The 20,999-nt window shown below is 41.0% G+C and overlaps 2 protein-coding genes across 6 annotated transcripts; one reads left to right on the forward strand and one right to left on the reverse strand.

Annotated features, from left to right (window-relative positions):
- The first annotated feature begins 233 nt into the window (after window positions 1-233).
- On the forward strand, window positions 234-7,779 carry c1ql4a (complement component 1, q subcomponent-like 4). Its single transcript, XM_041048729.1, has 2 exons — window positions 234-809; window positions 7,600-7,779. Exons 1-2 carry the CDS (start codon window positions 264-266, stop codon window positions 7,777-7,779), a joined length of 726 nt encoding a protein of 241 aa, XP_040904663.1. The 5' UTR covers window positions 234-263.
- Window positions 7,780-11,132: 3,353 nt separating this feature from the next.
- zgc:153867 (uncharacterized protein LOC337226 homolog) lies at window positions 11,133-20,076 on the reverse strand. Of its 5 annotated transcripts, none has more exons than XR_005894743.1 (7): window positions 16,581-16,672; window positions 16,152-16,179; window positions 13,641-13,784; window positions 13,329-13,502; window positions 12,943-13,020; window positions 12,395-12,480; window positions 11,133-11,387 (listed from the first exon to the last, which is right to left on the reverse strand). XR_005894743.1 is itself a non-coding variant. In XM_041048706.1 (7 exons), exons 1-6 carry the CDS (start codon window positions 16,581-16,583, stop codon window positions 12,452-12,454), a joined length of 456 nt encoding a protein of 151 aa, XP_040904640.1. In that variant the 5' UTR covers window positions 16,584-16,672; the 3' UTR covers window positions 11,133-11,387; window positions 12,446-12,451. The 5 variants fall into 5 exon arrangements, 4 of the variants coding, with proteins under 4 accessions (XP_040904640.1, XP_040904653.1, XP_040904630.1 ...); XM_041048706.1 differs by having other exon boundaries at window positions 12,446-12,480; XM_041048719.1 differs by having other exon boundaries at window positions 12,433-12,480.
- Between the last annotated feature and the right edge of the window lie 923 nt (window positions 20,077-20,999).

Genomic DNA, 20,999 nt, shown 5'->3' on the forward strand with positions numbered 1-20,999 from the left:
TTCTCTAGGATCCTCTCATCCGGTTGTTTCCTTCCTGACTGTCTGCCATTTTGCGTTCTCTCTCATACTTGGCCCAGTGATACATTGTTTACTCCCCACTCCTCTCCACGTCCTTCTTCGCCTTTTCATACTAAACTGGTTCTCTGAGAGGCTTCATCCTGGCCGGCACTATTCCAGCCAAGGGGGAAGAGGACTTCCTGACGCTGGCCGCTTCGCGGCTCAGCCGCAGGAAACGTGTCATTGGTGCTGCTGTAGGTGTGGCAATGGTTCTAATACTGTTGGTGGCCATTCCCCTGCTGGTCCACACAACCAAAGGGGGGAACACCGGAAATTCAGGGAGCCATTATGAAATGCTTGGAAGCTGCCGGATGGTATGTGACCCCTACACCACCTCTCAGCCAGGCCAGGAGCTGACAGCTGTGTCTCCACCACCCCAGGATTACTCTGGGAAGAAGATAAAGTCTGGGCTTCGTGGGCCTCCAGGGATCCCTGGCCCTCCAGGAGCACGTGGACCCCCTGGAGAGCCAGGCAAACCAGGTCCACAGGGGCCCCAAGGTCCAGGTCCTGGTGGCTATTCGCCCTCGCACTACACTCCCAAAATTGCCTTTTACGCAGGGCTACGCAAGCAGCATGAGGGGAATGAAATACTGAAGTTTGATGATGTAGTGACCAACGTAGGTAACTACTACGAACCCAGCACCGGCAAATTCACCTGCCCTCTGCCTGGCATCTACTTCTTCACCTACCATGTTCTAATGAGAGGTGGTGACGGGACCAGCATGTGGGCAGATCTGAAGAAGAACGGACTGGTTAGTAAAACTGTGTGTGTGTGAGAGAGAGAGAGAGAGAGAGAGAGAGAGAGAGAGAGAGAGAGAGAGAGAGAGATCATGTGCATGCATCAAAGTGTGTGTACATATGTGTTGGTATGTATGCGCACACACGATCATGAAACAGATTTTTTCTCACTGTTGAGCATCCTGTGTTACCATTGACTCACATTCACCTCTATAACATTGAGCTCTTCACATTCAGAGCACATTCCACTTAGCAGGTGGCAACATGACAGTCCAAGAATGAAACAGCAATCTTTCTCCTCATTAAGGGGAATTCATGCTATACTTTCTAAAATTGCAGTTACAGATATTTGCATTCCCACATGTACAGTGGCTAAATGACAAGTGGCAGAAAGCAGCCACCACCGCCAAAAGGAACAGTCTAATTAGTAAGTATCATACACAGAGCTTGATTATTGCCTAAACAGAAGTGCAAAAGAGCACAGGAGAAATGTCTGTCAGTACGTGGACCAGTCAGTTTACACCTCAGCTAAATAAATAATGAATGTACAATTGACAGTCCACTCATCCACTCCCTCATTCCCCAGACACTAATTAAAGACAGAGGGGCTGATGGGGGGAAGAGGAGAGGAGAGGGATAAATCACAGGGATTTCATCAGAGGACTCCAAATTCAGGAAACATTCTTCTATTTGCTTTTTTACATTCACTCATTCATCAAGGAATTTAAATGCAAATACTCTCTACTCAGACCTCACTTTCTAGACATGTGGTATACCAAGGACTGTCGGTACACACAGGCTGATGTAGACTCATACATACCGTGTAGTTCATCACCACAATTGTACTAAATAAGGCTGATTTAGACAGGTTCATTTAGATTCGATTTGGTGAGATGTAAAACTAAATGTTTAAAACAGTTCATCATTAATCATCATTTGATTGTATGCATGACACCACAAAGGTGAATATGTGTTTAAGTCTGCCTGCGTAATGTCCTATATTGTCATTCAAGTCATATTAGACTGCTAAATAATTTATACATCTTAGATTAGATCCCCTGAACACCCACTATACTTTCCTCTCCCAACCCCTCCCCAGCTTGTCCATTGATTCTCCATTAATTATCTTTTCACTCAGCTCAATTATTTAACCTCACTGAGGTCCATCTGACACCCGTCAGGTGGCCTCCTTAAACAGTTGTGTTAAATAGAGCACTCACCTAACAGGGATCTATCCAAACAGAACTGCTGGTAGATGAAAATAGAGTGTAAATGAATTGCTGCAGAATGCCTGATCATGTTTGGAGTTATTGAAGCCCAGAGGCAGGTGGGTACTCTGCCTGAGGCCAGGCTGTGGCTCAGGTTTACTAAATGCACTGTGTTTGACAGGTTGCATTCCTGACTGTAGAATCAAATGGCCTGTTTTACCATTGCCGTAGGTGCTGAAGCTTTATTGGATATTTTGTCTGCTCACTGTTTTTTTTTTAATTCAAAAAACAGTTTTCCATAGCCACAAATTTGCCACCTTCCCTTTCCAATTGTGTTGTAACTTTTACACCTTAACAGATAAAGTAATTTGTAACCGTACGTTTGTCCGGTCCAGCAGATTGAGGAATCAGATAGCTTCAGTGAGATTGAGTGAAACACAAGAGACTCAACATGACACGGACATGCTGAGACATCCGCTTGGAGACAGTGAAAGGGAGAGCAAAACAAGACAAGTGAGTTGATGGGAAGATCAGGGGTGGAGCAGAGGAAGATAGATGACTTAATGGAGATGTGGAGACAGTGGGCTGGTAGACGAGGCATCTGGGAGGCTGGTGGTGAAGGCCAGGATGAGATCAGGCACGATGACCAATGGACACCCACTCAAGATGTCTCGGCTTGACAAGTGATCAAGGCCAGCCAGAGAAAGAGAGAAAACTGGTTTACAAACTGTGTTTATGTACCAATCCAGCAGGTGCATTTGTCCATTAGACATAGTTTAAAAGCAATAAGATAATTAATTCTGGATACTAGATAGATTACTTCTTGGAATATTTGATATATAACTCTGTCTGTATCATTGCTAGTGATATTTAAATTGGCACACTGCATTGACTGTTGGACTGTGGCTCATGTCTTGTGACATGAGTGTGGCATAATCCTGAGCCAGGATCTCAGGGGGATGTGTTCGGCTGTGCTAGGATTCCATGGGATTCCTATAGATCCATTACCTATTACCTTCACTAAATCCCCACTCTGTAAAGCCTACCTGCTCACACCTCAATCTAACTTTCACAAATCATTGCAGCATGACAGAGCTTCAGAGTCAGGGGATTTGTGATTGGGGGGGGGGGGGGGGGGTCACACTTCAGTTGCTTCCATGTGTGTAATGCGACGGTAATTGACTTGTGGTACAATTCCAAACAATTCCATTGCTCAACCCTAGCTGTGTTGCACGGTTAGAAAACACAAGGCAAGCAATGCCAAATTTGATAACCCAGTTTAGGACGATGATGGAGCCATAATATATCCTTGTGATACTTAAGGATTTGATATTAACTTAGCCTTGCTCAAAATAAATAGTCATGAATGTCCTTCCTATCGGCACCACCACTATTATAAATGTGTTTACTCACTCTATTCTTAATTCACTGTCAAGGATAGATGGGTTTCATACTACTTAATATTCCAGCTTGGTGGCAAATGTTATTAGGACAGTCTAATGTTGGCATGCTTTGTGCTGTGAAGGGTGGTAAAACAACGTACCTCCTCAACAGAACTTCTCCCTTTCCCTTCATTAACTGGTACGTGAACTGTTCAGCTACTCATTTATATTCCCACAGTACACAACAGTCCTGTACATCTATATTAACACAATGAAAAATGTAGACAAACAGACACTGGCTCGGCTCCCATTTAATCTCTGCCTTATTTTTTTAACCTATCATAGACTCTTTTAATAGCTCAATTAAAGGTCAAGTTATTTCACAGTAGTGTTAAAATGTCATCACTCACTGTAATGACCAGTACCTGTATTAACTTCCTCCAGTACAGAGATATAGATATGCTACTGGTGAAATATAATTAGCCTCAGAGTGGTGGGCAAGAAAGAGTCAGATACATAGAAGAATTTGTTCTATGAAGACAAGTCAAACCGTGTCTTTTTAGCCCATAAGAGATCAAAAAAAAAAAATCAAAATGTGCCTGTGAAGAAACACACTAATCAAGATAAGTCAGTTCCACTTATGCTGTGCATGGGTTGGACCATTTTTATGCTGCATGCCACAGGCTAAAATACTGAATGGCAGGTAACAGCAATCTAAAGTAAGGGTCTGCTACGGCTTGTCGCCATGTAATCCCAAGGCTCCCAGAGGAGAGGGAAAGCCTACTCAATAAATATTCTATTTCCACAACATCACCCCCACCTCCAACGGTCCCCTACCCTCCTGCCATGTACCGGAGTCCCTTAGGTAAGTTTAACAGCTACTTTTCTATTGTCTCCGCTCTAAGAGGTCAGTATATCACAGTGAATGAATCCTGTCAGTTTTATTACCAGTGGTGCACAGCACCACAGATAAAAACAAGACTTCATATACCCCCACATCTCCCTGGTCTCACAAAATAGGCTCGCTTGATCAGTCTGTTACTCCAGGCCCCCACCTCCCTTTTCCTCAACCCTCTGGCCCTTGTTTTTTTTTTCTCCTGTCCCTTCTTTTTGTCTATCCTTGTCTGTCGTCTGCAGTGCGGCTCCACTTGTATAGAAAATGACACTGCAGCTGCTCCCCACAACCACCATCACAAACCCCCACCCATCACCCCCCCTCCCCCACTCCTTCTCCCTTGCTTGTGGCCCCCTCTGCTCCCAGGCGTGTTTACTGGAGGCCCTATAATGAAAGGGCTAGGCGGAGACAGAAAGAGCCACAGGCAAGCCCTGGGGGCCCCTGCCTCACGGCTCACAACCCTTCCAGCTCCAGGATCAGCACAGCGTGCCGCCTGGTTCACATGGATCAGTCTGTGTCCTCTAGCCGTATCCATCTCTTCTGTTGGCTTTCCGTCCTAATCCCACCACGGCTCTCTCATGCCTCTCTGTCTGGTGCCTACATTAATGGATAGCTTGCATTATTCCTTCATGCACAGGAACATCAGCTGAAGCAGCAATTGATATATATTGGCAAAATGATCTCTACACTGAGTGATGAATATTATTCTATTGTACAGAGTTCATCCGCACTTCCATATATTAAGTCACGAGAATCAGAGAAGGCCTGAGGTGGGGGAAGATCTCCTTACTTCTCCCTCTGTTACACTGTTTGGCCAAAATAATGAGCTGGATGACATATGCCTGGTGTCGATAGAAGTCACAACAACAGCATCACTGTCAGAAGCAACCAAAGATGCAAATGTGATATTGGCTGTCACTACACATGTCAAGTACAACAACAATATAACCTTTACAGATGACAATAGATTGGTGTTGTTATTTGAGAGATGGTCTTCTGAGGGCCTAAGAAAGGGTAAATTATGCTCAGTGGTTAATTATACCAATTGAGACACCTCACAGAAGTTAAAAAAAACATGGCATTTTTTCTAAATGCTAAATACACATTTTATAAATCCTGTAAATGTTCACACTTGTGTACTGATAACTAGTGACAATCTGCTCAGGACCCTGCTTCTTGTGGACTGTTAATGTGGAGACAAAATATTGTTTTCTCACACAAACAGATAAAAAATAAACAAATAAAAAGGGTAAATAAAATTAATAAAAAGAAGTTAGCTGTCAACTCATTATCAAGCAACTTTTTAACCACAGGGAGACGTAATGTACTGTACAGTGCAGTGCAAATTCACATTGCAGCAGCAGAGACAGACTAAGAGATCAGAAAACAAAACTATAGAAATGAAATAAATTTGAAAGAATAAAATAAGAAATTATAGAAAAGAAACGTATCCATTTCTTTTACATAATGTAAAGTATTTTAATATGTATTTATAATTAAATTAATAACAGGTGCCTGGTTTGTGTTGGCATGTCTTTCACTTTTCCACATCTCACACTCTTTCTGTCAATTACAGGCAGACTGAGGAACTTCGATTATGTTTTTTTTTCCCACTGAGCCAATTTTAATTCAACAGTGCACACTTCTTCTACATTAAGATTAGAAAAGCTGAATAAGTCTGCAGTAAGGAGTTTCAGTATAGTCTTAGGTGCCCTGTGTTATCTTAACACCCCTGTGGACTACAGAATCTAAAATCTAATGAAACAAGACTGTTGTAGTGGTGTAACAATAGCTGTGGTTGGTTTTACTGTGTGGTTGTTGAGCTGTGAAGCCCCAGGATATCGACTTCTCTGCCCCCTTAATCAATCTGGTTTAGAGTGGACAGGGACCTGCTTAACCACTGGTCGCCAGCATGCTCCATGTTGGATGCAGCATCCATGACCTGAATCTCATTTAACAAGACCTACAGATAGTGTCCAGGTAACAGAGCACAACTCCAGGGTTTATAGATGGTGAACAATGTGCTCAGACGAGGGCGAAATGAATGGGTGCAGGGGGGAAAAGAGCATATTTTTTTAGTTACAGTAATTCAGGCTCTGTTGCTCAACGATTGACTGTTTTCAAATTGATGCATGCTCGTTGGGGAGAAAAGGCCCCCACAGTGATAGGAATGACATGATTGTAGTTGTGTTGCAGATCATATTCTGTGGCTGTCATGGAGATGTGCGTGGCTTGTCTGGCTGCTGACATAGATTGAGTGGTCCCACCGTAGATGGACACTGAGCCAGACACAAGGCCACTGATGGCTGACATATATCTGATGATTTGAGCTGCTACGCCAGAATTATCGATGTGTTCTACAATGGAGGTTTTTAGTAATGCTACCTGGTGTATAATTTTACTTTTTGCATTTGTCAAACATTTTAGTAACAGTTAAACCATAATCTGAAAAGGTTACACAGCAAAACACTTTTTGAAAACTGTTGTTTAATCATACTACATACGAAGGGTCTTGTGAATCTTCTGGAAGATCTAAATATACACACTATTTACATTAAGCCCCTTACAAATGCATACCAATTTAAAACATTATGCCGATATGCTGCTAAAGAAGACTAAAAGTAGAATGGACAAAAATCAAACAGACAAATCTTGTTTCCTCAACAACTGTAACTCAATCTGGACATGTGTATTTAAATGTCCACAATGAGTAAACCCAATTAAATGTGTTAACAAACAAGTAAAGATCCACTGCTGCTGGGTCAATAAGACTGAACTCACACGCAGCATGCAAATGTGAAACTGTCTGGCTTAGGCATAGCCACTCAATATCATGCATATTGAGCTGGCTCTGGACCATAAGCAACAGGTCAATAGCTGGTGTGGATAGTGATGCTCTTTTGCGGCTGAACTAGTTTCCCCATAGACAACCTGTTGTCCCCAGTGAGTCCGCTTATCTCCACAACCCAATCAGATCTCCATCCTCTGGTCCTTTTCGCTGAGCCCCAGCCATAGCTGATCAATAAGAGGCAGAGTGGCTGTGTTTTCAGTCCACCTCTGGGGTCATAGGTCACAATCCCATCCATCTGTTTATCCACCATGAATGTAGAGGTGATGTCACATTCATCAGTGTCTCATCTGAAGGTTGTTAATAATTGATCATGAACCAGCCTGCAAAAAGAGAGAGTGAGAGTGAGATGCTAATATTGTAGTTTTAGTTTTAAAGAGCTGCTGAGTAAGTGGTGGTGACATTTGCAAGTGTTTGTTCAGTTTCGCCCATGTTCTAATTGTCAATGCGTTTGTCCTCTGTGGGTGACAGGTGAGAGCCAGCGCCATCGCTCAGGACGCTGATCAGAATTACGACTATGCCTCCAACAGTGTGATCCTGCATTTGGACGTGGGCGATGAGGTGTGTGTGCAGCTGGATGGAGGGAAGGTCCACGGAGGGAACACAAACAAGTACAGCACCTTCTCCGGCTTCCTCATCTACCCAGACTGAATCTAATCCTTACTCGCAGGAAGAGGAGTGGTCACAAAAACACCAACAGACACAAAGACATAGTCACACACATTTACACAGACACGTATTATGCAAATGAATGCAGATACACAGACATTCGCACAGAAAAACACACACACACACACATACTCAGACATCTTAAGATTACAACAGACTTCAGAAGTGTGCATAGAGTGAAAATCAGAGATAAGTGGAATTAAGTTGAATTGTGTGATATTGAGCCAATCATCATGAGCAACTGCATTTATTGGCGCCCGTTGTGTGCAAACATGAATTTCAGAATATGTACAGTAAAAGTGCACATAAGAATTGCACGTCGTGGCTCTGAAATATCTAAAATATTATAATGTGTTCCATATTAACTGACATTGTGATAACTAGAATATGACAAACACCATCAGTGTGATTGTTTTTAATGCAATAATGGTGTTGAGGGTGCCATTAATCAAGATGACTAAGCTGACAAATGCACACTTAGTGTATTCCTGTCTTTACCTAAAAGGTATTACACTTATTCATCTCTGCTCTTCATTTTAATGACCTCTGATTGAAGGGCCTGTCTATATTTTTCAATTCATCTTCGTCAAATAGTTTTTCCTGGTGTTTCAAAGGGAATTTGACTAGTTGAAATTAATTGAACACCCTCAGTGATTCAGCCTATACAGACAGCACTGATTAAAATAAGGCAATCTGAATAAACACGAATGTTTGACCTTCCAAATTCTATTCCCGTCATGACACGGGATGTCACGCGGTAAGAGAAAACAAAATATATTCATATTACGAGTCAACAAATCAATACACATTTTTTTGGATGCCACTTGTGTGTGATGCAATTTTGATTGCCGGGTGCATCATTGACAATATTGTGTGCGTGTGTGTGTGTGGGTGGGTGGGTATGTCAGTAGGTATAAGTGGACATATAGATACTGTGAGATATGGGGGCAGTGAAAAAGTGACAGCTGCGGTGTTTTACTTACATTAAATGTTGTACAATACATTACAGACACGTTGCTGTAATTATACTGCCATACCTACTTTGTACTTTATTTTTGAAAGACCCTGTCAAAGTATCATCATATGTATAAACACAGTAATCTTGGGATGGGCTATCTGGTATGTTGAATAGGTTGAGTAGACAATATTGCTATTAAAATATCTATACCTACCTTGCCTGTGTTCTTACTTGTTGATTTGGCATGGTGACGACCAGGGCTGAATAAAAGCATGTACATTCAGCTGTCATAAACACACACAGACCCTTGTTTAGTTTTATTTGGAGGGACCACTTGGACTGACTGTGGAGAATTGGTTATATGACACGGCTGCGTGGACTTACAGCCGAGATCGAAGCAACAGTGTCTGACTACAGCCACTGCCTGCTACAACATGGATTTCCAATATGTCTTAAGACACTGTCTAAGACACAAACATTAATACCGCTATATTGATCTCAGCTTATAATACACCCAGGATCTACAAAATCCAGCCAATGTTTACATTTTAAATGTAACAATATAGTAATCAATTGTACTAACAAACCAAATTGGTTCAGTGTTCAATAAGACTTGCTATTGTTTATTAGGGTTTTGAACCAAGATTATTTGTTGGAAAGCACACCAATAACAAGAAATACATCCAGGGCATTTGTAAATTTTTTCTTGAATAGTATTGGTATATTTCTCTCAGTCTCTTGATATTCCTACAGTGATGCATACAATATGTTTACAGTGCTGTGGTAAATAGCCAAAATCTCCAATTTAATCCCTTCCAAAATTCCAAAATCAATCCCAGAACAAAAATACAATCACTTTAACATTATGAGACAAAAAAAAGTGTTGGCATTTTTGCATGAAAAATCTGTTAAACGATCAAACTATTCGCAGATAAAGTTTGTGTTGACTTATTCCCTAATTGTCTCAGCGCTAAATCACAACTATTATTATTCTTTGTCCATGTGCTAATAATCATACTTATTTGACCTTTTGTAATTATTTTTCATTATTTAAAAAGAAAGGTAAATGGAATTCAAGATTATGTTTGCTATTTAATTATTTCACCATTTACCTGCTCTTTTTTTTAAAGGAAATGTTTGTGTGACATTTACAGGTTTACGTTAAGGAATGATAAACTAGTCTTTTTCATCAGGCATAAAATGACTGAGATAAACACTGCGTTGAAACTTATATATAACAGGTTATTTCATATTATATATAAGCCTAAATATAAGCAAAGGTGCAATCACACCTATATATGCTTACAAAAATTAGAACTGTATGTGAGTGTTTCCTTACTGCGTGTTGTTTTCTACAGTTCTTTATTCAAGAGGCCATATCAAAAAAATCCCAAACCAGGTAGAGACATCATCCTCATGTTAAGGAGAATGCATCTCTGATACCTCTTATGTTATTGGCAAAAAGGAAAACATCTAATTAGAGTAGAAAGCCGATGGCATTCTAGACTTAAAGGATTTGGTAAATCTGTTGCTCCTGAGCTGAGAAAGTGGGATGCAGCCGTGCCATGCCTCGGCCCAGCCCCCGGCTCTCTCTCCTGGCAGATTCCAGTTGAAAGTTAATTGGACGGGGAGAGGTCTGAGACAGGCTGCACTGAGGCCCATTAGCGATTCCCCTGTCGAATGCAGAGCCATGAGGATCACAGACTCACAAATAGGAGGATTAAAATAATCAATAGCCTTGACTTCCATCGACCACACACACAAACACACACACACTCTCACACACACACCAACACAGAGTAATTAGCGGACAACCTATTCAGCAGTGGACTATGACACCCTCCTGAACCTTACCCCACACACATAAGCTCCACACTCCGATAGCTGTGGTGCCTAATGAGGGGAAATAGTTGTGGCTGCTTGTGAGGAAAATGAAGAAAAGGTCAGAAAGCCACCAAACAGCCTCCTACGTCTCATATAGCGCTTTGTCACCAAATTATGTCTGAAATGTCTAAAATTTACAGATTGGCCACAAAAAACATAAAATCAATAACTTCTTTAGGCTGAAATTCTCATATCTCATATCACCTACATTGTGTGTACTATAATGATCTGCAGTGACTTGAGCACCAAAGCACACACTCATTGTGTGCTTTAAATTCTTCATGTGCCTCATGAAAGCACAATGAGCAAGATATTTCTCTTGTATTTTACTCTATACATTTTGACAAACCTGCTTTTTCAACAGATTCCAGCCGCAACACTGCCCTCTTGTGTCAACAACAATGCACTGTAGAAATCTATTAAGATAAGCCAGGGACAAAACGTGTGCCTTATTCTATTGAAAAAAACAAATCTACTCCAAAAAGTACAAAGATACATTTTCAGGAAACACATTTATTTAAATTCCGCAATGTAATTTGCAGCAACAGCTGCAATAATTTGTGGTCTTTAGTAGGGAATGTAAAGGCACTTCTTAAATTAAATGTGGAAAACTAATTTCATGGAAAAAGCTGAGGAGGTGGGGACTGTAGAAGCAAACTGAAAAAAAGAAGGTACATGTGACAGGGTAGAAAAAAAAAAAAGTGGGATGCTCTTCGTCTTCACCCGCTCATCACCATCCTGACCAGTTCTGTAAGAGACATGAGAAAGAGACAAATGTGAGTTTCACTGTCTAAATATTGGCAGAGACCTACTCCAACTACAGCATGCAGAGCTAAGGCTCCCTCCTCATCCAGATTTGGTGAGCCTGGGTGGGAGATGCTGCATTTGGAGGCAGATCCCTATAGTCTGCTCATTCGGAGGAAATAAGGACTGAACTGGGTACTAAGAGAAAGAGGTGAGGTAATCATCTCTATCTCCAATTCAGCCAAGGAAGTAGGCCATGTCTATGATCCAAGAAGAGCTGGTTAGAGAAGCCATCCTCACTGTATGCTTTCCTCTATTTGAGAAGCACGGAAAAAGGGAGAAGGTCAAGGGAGCTACAGTCCAGTCAGAGGGGCCAGCTACAAATTCAGCTTCCATCAGTACAGAGGAGAAAACAATCAGCACAAGAGCATCTTATTGCAATTCTCTGGTTAGTAGAAAAAGGGACTGGTCCACTCTCCCAAAGCTGGTGGCTAGACTTGAATGTAAAACATGTATCGCTTTATTACACTGTGGACATCTGATTAAGCGTCTATGAAAAGAGCAGCACCTCGGACACCAACAGAAGAAAAGGCCTATTAGCACCAATGACATGCAAATGAGAGTAGAGGAGCTGCCTCATGGCCACCAAGCCAACTGGCTCAGATGGCTCGAAAGTGGCCACCAGGCTTTCCCTGAATGAGACCAGTCCCTTCCCTGTGTGTCCACCATATCCCCTTATAAACTGAGGGGAGTCTCAGACACATGCAGAGGGCCATGCTGCAGCCAGGGGCCAAGACAGAGGGCTGCAGGAGAGAGAGACAGAACAGCAGGAGGCTACATGTGGGTCAAAGCCTCAGGACTAAGGATGAGAGGGACCACCAGGCTTTCCCACACCTACAGGTCAAATCTACTTTGCAAGAGCACATTGTTCCTGTTTGCCAATATGAGGAGCAAAACTACAGCTAATTAGTGTTAGGACGGCCTGATGGGAATGGATTATTTGGCAATTACAAAGAAGAAAAGCCTGGCGGTGCCATCTCATGGTATACCCAATGCCCGTACCGGCCCTCAGCCTGACATGATGTGGCGCACAAATGCTGTGGAGGAAGAACAGTTAACACACTGTCAACAGTTGATATTTATACAGGGGCTTCTCAGAGCAGTCAATTAACCAGAAGTGTGAAAAACACATATTCGACAGTAGCTGCTAACATGAATAGACACAAACCTCATCATAAGACTAAATCAAACATCGTGACTACCTGTAGACTACCTGTTCCTTTAAATAACTGGGATTTACTGAAAAGTTAATATTTGCATTCACTCAAACTCAAACTACCTTTTTATTATTTTTTTTTACACAATTACACAATATGTCACATCAACAAAAGCACACATACAGTTTAAAGCATGACCAAAGTTTCGTTATCACATTGCCAGGGCAGGGTATGATGGTTACATTAAACAGCTTTGCAGGTTTATAGCAATGGCATCGTCACACATCAGCCTAATTATAGCCAGCATCCAATCTTGTTCCTGTTTATTTTTTCTGTTCTTACCTTCATAATTAATGCAACCGTTTGCATCTTCATGCCCTGCCAAGAGTGTCTCCACTTCTTCCTCTGTCATTTTCTCACCTGAAAATGGAGCATAAAATTATTTATTCATATTACATGAGTGATTTTAACACACTTTTTTTAAAGGATAACAAAAGATTTCACACTTATTCACAAAATGACACATAAAATAACACCAATACAACCACTAATAGTTCTTAATGCAAAATTAATTTAGATACATGCATCCCATTTACTTCTTATGATGTGTACATTCAATTTCCTGCAAAACAGATTTGCACTGAGCTTTCCATTCTGAGGATTACAATATTTTCCCTGAACTAAAAAGTGCCAGCTATCTATTTAAGGGTGATAAAAATGGAACTTGCCTAGCGTGGTGAGGACGTGACGTAGCTCTGCTCCCATTACTGTGCCATTGCCCTCCTTGTCAAAGACACGCAGTCCCTCCACAAAATCCTCCATGGAGCCCTGATCTTTATTCTTAGCGATGGCCTGGAACATGGGCAGGAACTGCTCAAAGTCTAGCATCTTGGTGTTCATCTCTGCAAAAAGACAAGAATAATAAAAGAAAAAAAATTCTCAGTCTTTGAGCCCCCAGAGACTTTTTCCACCACAATGACAATTTCATGATTTACATTTAAGACATACAACTCCCAGGAAGTTAGATTTTGTGCTCTTACCCTCAGCCTTGGGGTTGCCCAGGACTTTGAGCACCTCAGCGTTGACAGGGTTCTGTCCCAGGGCCCGCATGACATCCCCACACTGGCTGTAGCTGATCTTCCCATCTCCTGTCTTGTCGAACAGCAGGAATGCTTCCTTAAACTCTGCAGGATACAAAGACACATGACGACTTAGAGTGGGGATATGAATTATAGTGGAGACTGGGAGATAAGCAGACATGTATGGAGGAATGATGTTGAGATAGGAGGTAAACTGGAAATAGGTGAAAGCAGAAAAGCCAGACAGATTGTGAAGGAAATGAGAAGAAGCAGACGAAAGAAAGCACAGATTATGAGGAGTGATTAAGTTTAGAAATTATCTGGTTTTCAACTGGTAAGCCTAGATTTAAAGAAAAGAGGCAGGGCACAAAGCACTGCACTGATGAGCCTGCCTAGGTTTCCTGTGCTACTCTAGACAAGATAATTCTGGCCAGTCTATCCAGGATAATAAATGTATTGATAAACCATCATGTTGCATGGTCATGCTTTGTTAAAACACACAAAACTTTTTAAAGCTTTTAAAGCTGAAATTTTTAAAACATCATCAGTATTTCTATCTAAAAGGTAGAGTGTAGTGCAATCACTAAAAAAAAGCAGCTTGCCCTCCGTTATTCTGCTGGTTGACACCACAAACACCCATCTAACTTCCTCAATTAAGCAAATATATTTGTGTTAGTCATCTGGTGAGTCTGACTTCTTCACTACACATCAACAACAAGGTGACACAACTTCACACTACATGCTCTGACATCTTTTCTGTAGTTTGAACATACAAACACTTTTCGATTACATTTACAAACATCAAATATGTCTAAATTACAAGGTCCATGTGAAAATTGTGGCAGTAAATATTTATATTGTGGCTAAATTAAAGCACTGGAACAAACAAATGTGAATATATTATGTCAGGAAAAAAGCATGAAAAAAACTTGGAAGAGATCTTAAGATAAGTGTAAGGAAAGTCACTGCTAGGGCTCAACTGTTCAAAGATATTCATTAAGTTGAAGAAAATAAGACATGGCCAAGATTACCCCAAAAGCCACAGGTCTAAACAGAAGGAAAAAAAAATCAGTTTAACCTACGTTAAACCTACGTTAACATCAACAAGTCCTTCACTGAAGTGACCCATAAGTGGACAAGATAAGTTAATTCCTGTTAACACTTGTATTTTAAAATCTTAGATTACATTAAGGGCTGTAAATTTGGCATTCATGTTCAATGTGTTCAAAGCTGCCTCCGTTTTACTGGGTTCAGCAAGAGTCCATCGGGCAGAATGGTTGTGCAGGTGGCTTGAAACATTTTTTTAACAAAGCTTGAAAAAGCTCCATCTGACACTCGTACTGTTTGCCAGCTCCACTTTGACAACACTTTTTTACAGCATTGTTCAATAGACAAAAGTATTGAGCATGTATGTTGTTTACCTAGGATTTATCAACAGTCAGCAATGATGCATTCTTGTTGTTGCTCACAAGGTCGATTAATGATTGCTTTGATCTAACATCAGGCATCTAGCTAAGCTCTACAGCCAAGCATAAAGCTTTGGTACGGTCTAGCAATCAGGGAGACATGGAGTTGTATTACACAATATCCTGTTTGCAGGCTGTTCCTAATGTTATGGGACAATCTATTCACCCCCCACCCAAAAATGGCTCAAGCAGTGTTGTGGAGTTTTTCCTGTTCTGAGGAATGTGCCTCTTCCCTTCTGGCGTGTGAGGACTTTTCCCAACACCATATTTGGTATTAGAGGAGTGGAGGAAAGTAGGAGGAGAGTGAGAGTATAGCCTATTATGTCAACGGTGATTAAACAAACCAGCCCTAGGACAAAAACCATCCACCACTGTATGCAGCACCAAAAAAGGGCACACTTGTGGAGATGAGCTGCTTGAAAGATAACAGGCAAAGTTTTAAGCAAACTGACAACCAGGACTGACTAAAGTCTTACAACAAGAATTCTGAGAACAGATATGAGCTTTGGCAATGTTTGACTTTAGAAATACTTCTAATGCATGACTGACCACAGACAAAAACACTGCAACACAAAACTGGTACGGGTTATAATGTTATATGCAAAATATGGCTGTTTTGAAGTACAAAACAACAGTGCAAAGCGACTCTCATTCACATTTAAAACAAATTTGTTTTGTCCAAAATCAACATGCAAGATCACACCCTAAACACTCCCGAGATAGGCATCAGTTTTTGGGCTAAGGCGGTCCCTTTTCACTGACTTACCATGAATCTGATCCAGGTTAAATTCAATCTGGAAAGGACAAGCAGTTGCAAGTGGAAAGTGATGAAACAGTACGGAAATAAAGAAGGAAAACCTAGCCTAACCACGACTACTATGACAGGCGGGTATAGAGCAGGGTGATAGCGGAGATACAGGGCAAAGTGTCATCTGAACCAAGCAAGAATGAGAGCATGCAAAACAAGCGAAATTTGGAAAATGTCAAACACAAATTCAAAACTCACCAAGGATTTGATCTTCCGAGAAGTCAGACTGTTCAAAGAGAAATTAGGCTACATGAAAATTGCTCCTTTTGCTGCGTAAAGCTAGCTCGGGTTAACTTCAAAGGCTTTTGAACATATATTCAGTTAGCTGGATTTACCCAGACTACATATTCCCTAAGTACAGCACATTCAACAATGATTAATGTACACGTAGGTGCTTTGGCGACATCAATTAGTTCGTCGTGTGATTGTTAACTTTATCTACCGTGCAAGCTAGCGTTAGCTTCTCAAAAGTTGCACTTCCGCTAGCGATCGGCGAGCTAATTCAAATATTCAAACTCGACAGCTTTTGCTAAGCTAAACCGTTTCCTCGAAATTATCACACTCAAATCTAACTATACAAGAACGACGGTAAAAACGTAGTTAAATTTTGGGGAACGAAAAACCCACCATGGCTGTGATGGCTGAGGTGTGTCCGAGGCGTCGGCAAACCGAAGAATGTGACGTCTCCCACAGCAAGGCAGAGTGACAAAACTCTAGCAACCCTGCGTCATGACGTACAGCACGCACGACGTCCCACCAGGAGGGAACAGCCACGCACCATATATAGAAACAAACAACTGGCTGTGGTTTGTGGCCTCTGTTACATTAATTATATGCCTTAAAACTTTTTAAACTTTTCATTATATGATTGAGATGACAGGTACATGCATTTGATAACTTCTGAATTTACAGAGTTCAATTAAATTCAAGCAGATTCAAAAATGTGTTGCCTTTCATGGCTATTTCTTGGATGACTGACCTTCAGACTGATGTACGTACAGAGTTTGACACTAAAATATGGGGGTATTATTATAGCAATGTTATTACTTGCAAATGTGTGAGGAGACATTATCTCACAGTAACAGTAAGTGCGTACTCAGATTTGTGAATGTGTGCAACAATATATTTATACATTATAGCCTGCAAATGTGTATTCAGATTTCCAAGTTTATGTGTTCTGAAATCTGTAAATATGTACAGAAATATGTAAATGTGAATAGTAATTGTGTATGTGTAGAAGAATCTCCAAATATATGTACTCAAAAATCTGTATGTAAATGTAATTTTGTTTTGATTGAAAACTGTGAGTACTTAGCTCCAAGAGCTGGGAAAACATGTCTTCACTCCGCCTCAGGTATGCCTCTCAATTTGTTATCTTTTTTACGTGTGACTTTTGTTACACTGCTGCCAAGAATGAGATTTGCCAGCACGTGGGATGATCTGTCTGTAGCTGCGGGTCTTCTTTTCCTTGAGCCCAGGCTTTGTGCAGACATTTACAAATCTCAGTACACGTTTACAGATTTGAGTACACCTTTGCAGATCTGAATGTGTAAGATTCCTTACACATTCAGAAATCTGAGAGCACACATACAGATTGACACACAACTTCACAACTCTTCACACACACTTGTAAGTAATATTGCCTATATACCCTATAATAGAAGGCTGTTTTCACATTTATCTGCTGAAGGAGGAAAGTTTCTCTGTGTTCAAATTAAATACGAGATTAAAATGTGTACCTACAAATGTGATTTTTTTCTTGACATCATAAACAGTTGGATTCGATTCTCGCGTGATCCAGTATTAGCTGCAATATGCAACTTGCCCAAGTGTGATGTGGAAACTTTAAGCTTCTAATGCACATATACTAAAAACCAAACTTTTCAGTGACATAGAAGACATCTTGTGTCAAGCATTTAAACGTTTGAACTGAACAATATTTGTATATTGATGTCCTAAAACATATAAAATACAAATTTAGTAAGCCTGTCCTTAACCTTACAAAGTAATCATCAAGTCAATAGACCTGATTGAGACATTTTTTAGACGGTTAGAGATGTTTGTCACCTTGTGGTGTGTGTTGGACTTTGGGGATTTTGACCGCACTTGAATAAATTAATGCGTGATTGCAGTGAATGACTTTGCTCAGCTTTGCATTAAGGACGTGTGTCTGGCCGTGCAGGAATGATGGATTACGTTAGGCCAGTGAGATCATGGACTGATGCCACATCTCTTAACACCCTGGCTAAAGTGCTGTCCTTGCCCAGGAGGAGCTCTGGCCTCCTGTCAAGTCTCCCATGATCTCACTGTGAGCAGAAGCGGGTGTCTTAACATGGCCTACATATCTTCACAGGCGAAATGGGACAGTCTTACACTGTAAAATCATGCAGTACAGTGTAACATTGAAAGCACATGAGGATGGCAGCAAAGCTAAAGCACCAAAAAAGCTAAAGCACATTAGTGCAAAGTCTAATGTGGGCATTAGTAGTTTTAGATATTGAGTTTCTTCTTTAAACTAAAATATTTTGTCTGTTTGACCCTGCCTAGGAATACTATAGTGCTCTGGACTGATGTAATTTTAAAATGTTTTTGTTTTCTTGTGTGGTTTATTAAAATTCTGTATTTACTGCAATTATATATTCACTAAGACTTAATTTCCAGTCATTCCAAGGGTTGAAGAAATGGGACAAAAAATTTAGATGACTGCAACATTGGTTCATAATTCTTTCTAACATACTGTATATATGCAAACTTTTTTTTTTTTTAGCACAGATTCCTCAAATATTGTTATTCAAGACCTGTGACAAATACAGGCAGGGTATGTTATGCAAAAATAGGTGATGCAATATATTTTCAACAATAGAATCCAGAATTTGTTGCTAGACAAAATAATGACACACTTTTTTAATAACCTCATGCTTTTGCTTGATTGTTTGATTCCCAATATGCTGTATTTATTATACATAATGGAATCACAGCCAGGATTTTCCACACTCAGTGTATTTGTCAAATGCCTATAGTAGGCTGAATTCCATTTGCTGCTTAGGCTTCAAGGTCCTTGTATTGTTCATGCTGGCTCACTGTCACAATGTCATTGCTTACTGGGGCACTTGAATAGAAAGGATGGCTAATGCTATTAATAATGCCTGTCCTTTTCCTGCCATGGCAAATCAGAATGTCTGCTGTGAAGGTCTGCGACCAGTAAACACTGTTCTTCTAATACAGTGGTCAGGTTCTATTTGTAATCTAGCTCACAAACTGTTATCTAAGTCCCTGGACAGATGCGTAGATCTTTTTCACAGCAGTGTTTAGTGTGTGCTGGCAGCGAGCCAGCACACACTAAACCAGGACTAAATTGAATGCACTTGTCTTTAACATCCTGCTATGATAAGCCAATACATGTGCTATAAAAAAGGTCTTTAGAGAGGTCCACTCTTTTTACAATCAATATTTGGAGTTTTGAAATAGAGTTAGGTGTTTTATCATTCTTGCAGCAGTTACAGGTTTTTAGCTCACAAGGGGAAAGCTACTGATTTGATGGAATCGCCTGCATGATGAAAGAAGTAGCACATCCTGTGGCAGGAAACAGCCTCTTTCTCCCTAAGGAGGCCACTGACTGACTGACTGACAGTTTCACTCTCATTGCCCCATTTCTTTGCACTCCCATTCCAGATTGATGCTGACAGTTTTGGTTTGTCTGGTTAGGTTCAGAATCATTGAAAGGTACTTTGCAAATAATCGGCATAAGATGTTTTAACACTTTTTACTGACATCTGACAACCTACCTATACCGCTACAGTGCATCTCTGGCTGAGATTTACTATGTTAGCTAAGATTACTAAATACTACATTACAATGGAATTAATGAATTATTTCCAACAGTACTAATTTATGAATAGCCCACATAAGCTTTGTCACAAAACCATAATGCAATAACACCACTCACCTCCAAAGTACTGGGGTCAAATGGTGAATCCGAGGGACGCAGCATCCTAGGCTTCTGCTCTGGAGCTGGCTTTGGAGCTGCAGGAGCTGCCGGCAGGCAGGGGTAAGGGGGACCCAATCTGGGTTGGGTCACTGGTGAAGGAGACTTCTTAATAGAGGGTTCTCTTTTAGGAGCCATTCCTAACGCCCTGGAAAAGCCTAAACTTAGTCTCAAATCTTCCGGTACGTCTGCTGAGAGGAGCTATCAAGCTATGAAGTAAAGTATGTCAGTTGTGTGTATCTTGTGGAGGGGTGGGTGGGGTGGTGTTGGGGCGGGGGGGGGGGGGGGGGGGGGGGGGGGCAGGTTGATGATGCTGATGATGCTCAGGGACTGGCAGGTGGATGAGGCAGGATGAGGCAGAGGTGGATGTATGGAATAGCATGTGAGTGAATTTGTGAGGCAAGGCGTAGGAGGAGTGGAGATGAAAGCTTGAGGATAGAATAAAGAGGGGGATAGATATAGAAAGAAGCAGGCTCAGCTGTATGACTCCAAGCACATGCTTTTATTTGGGTCAGAAGTGTGTGTGCGTATGTGTGTGTGCTGGAGTGAGGCAGCAACGAGCAGGGTTTCTGTGTCAAGCTTAACACACAGCTGACAGTCTCCTGTGTTTGTGAAGAGGTGTTATAAGAGGAGTCAGTCCTTTGAACAAAAATTGTGCCTCATTAATAACCTGTCATGCAGCTAATAATAGGTTGTTCTATTTTGGCTTATGGAATAAATGTTCTATTTGTTCTGTTCCCCATGATACTCTCCTCCTCCCATTTCCTGCAGAGTTACTGACACCAATGCTACATGCCGAGAAACAGAGGAACAGAACACTAAGGTGCGAAACAGTTCACCATGATCCGAGTCAAATTTAGACTCTACAAAGTGTTTTGCTCTGTGAAAGTTGAAATTTGAATGTCAGTGATTCACACACAGTATATATATTGCCTGAATGGTGCACAAGGTGCTATGAGTGGCCTCTAATATCAGTTGTGCACAAATGGATGTCGTGTAATGTGATATTTTTTTTGCCGCATTATACTGGTTAAAAATTATTTGTTTTGGGATAGACATGG

Source organism: Toxotes jaculatrix, chromosome 2 (assembly GCF_017976425.1).
Source record: "Toxotes jaculatrix isolate fToxJac2 chromosome 2, fToxJac2.pri, whole genome shotgun sequence".
Classification (NCBI taxonomy): Eukaryota; Metazoa; Chordata; class Actinopteri; family Toxotidae; genus Toxotes; species Toxotes jaculatrix.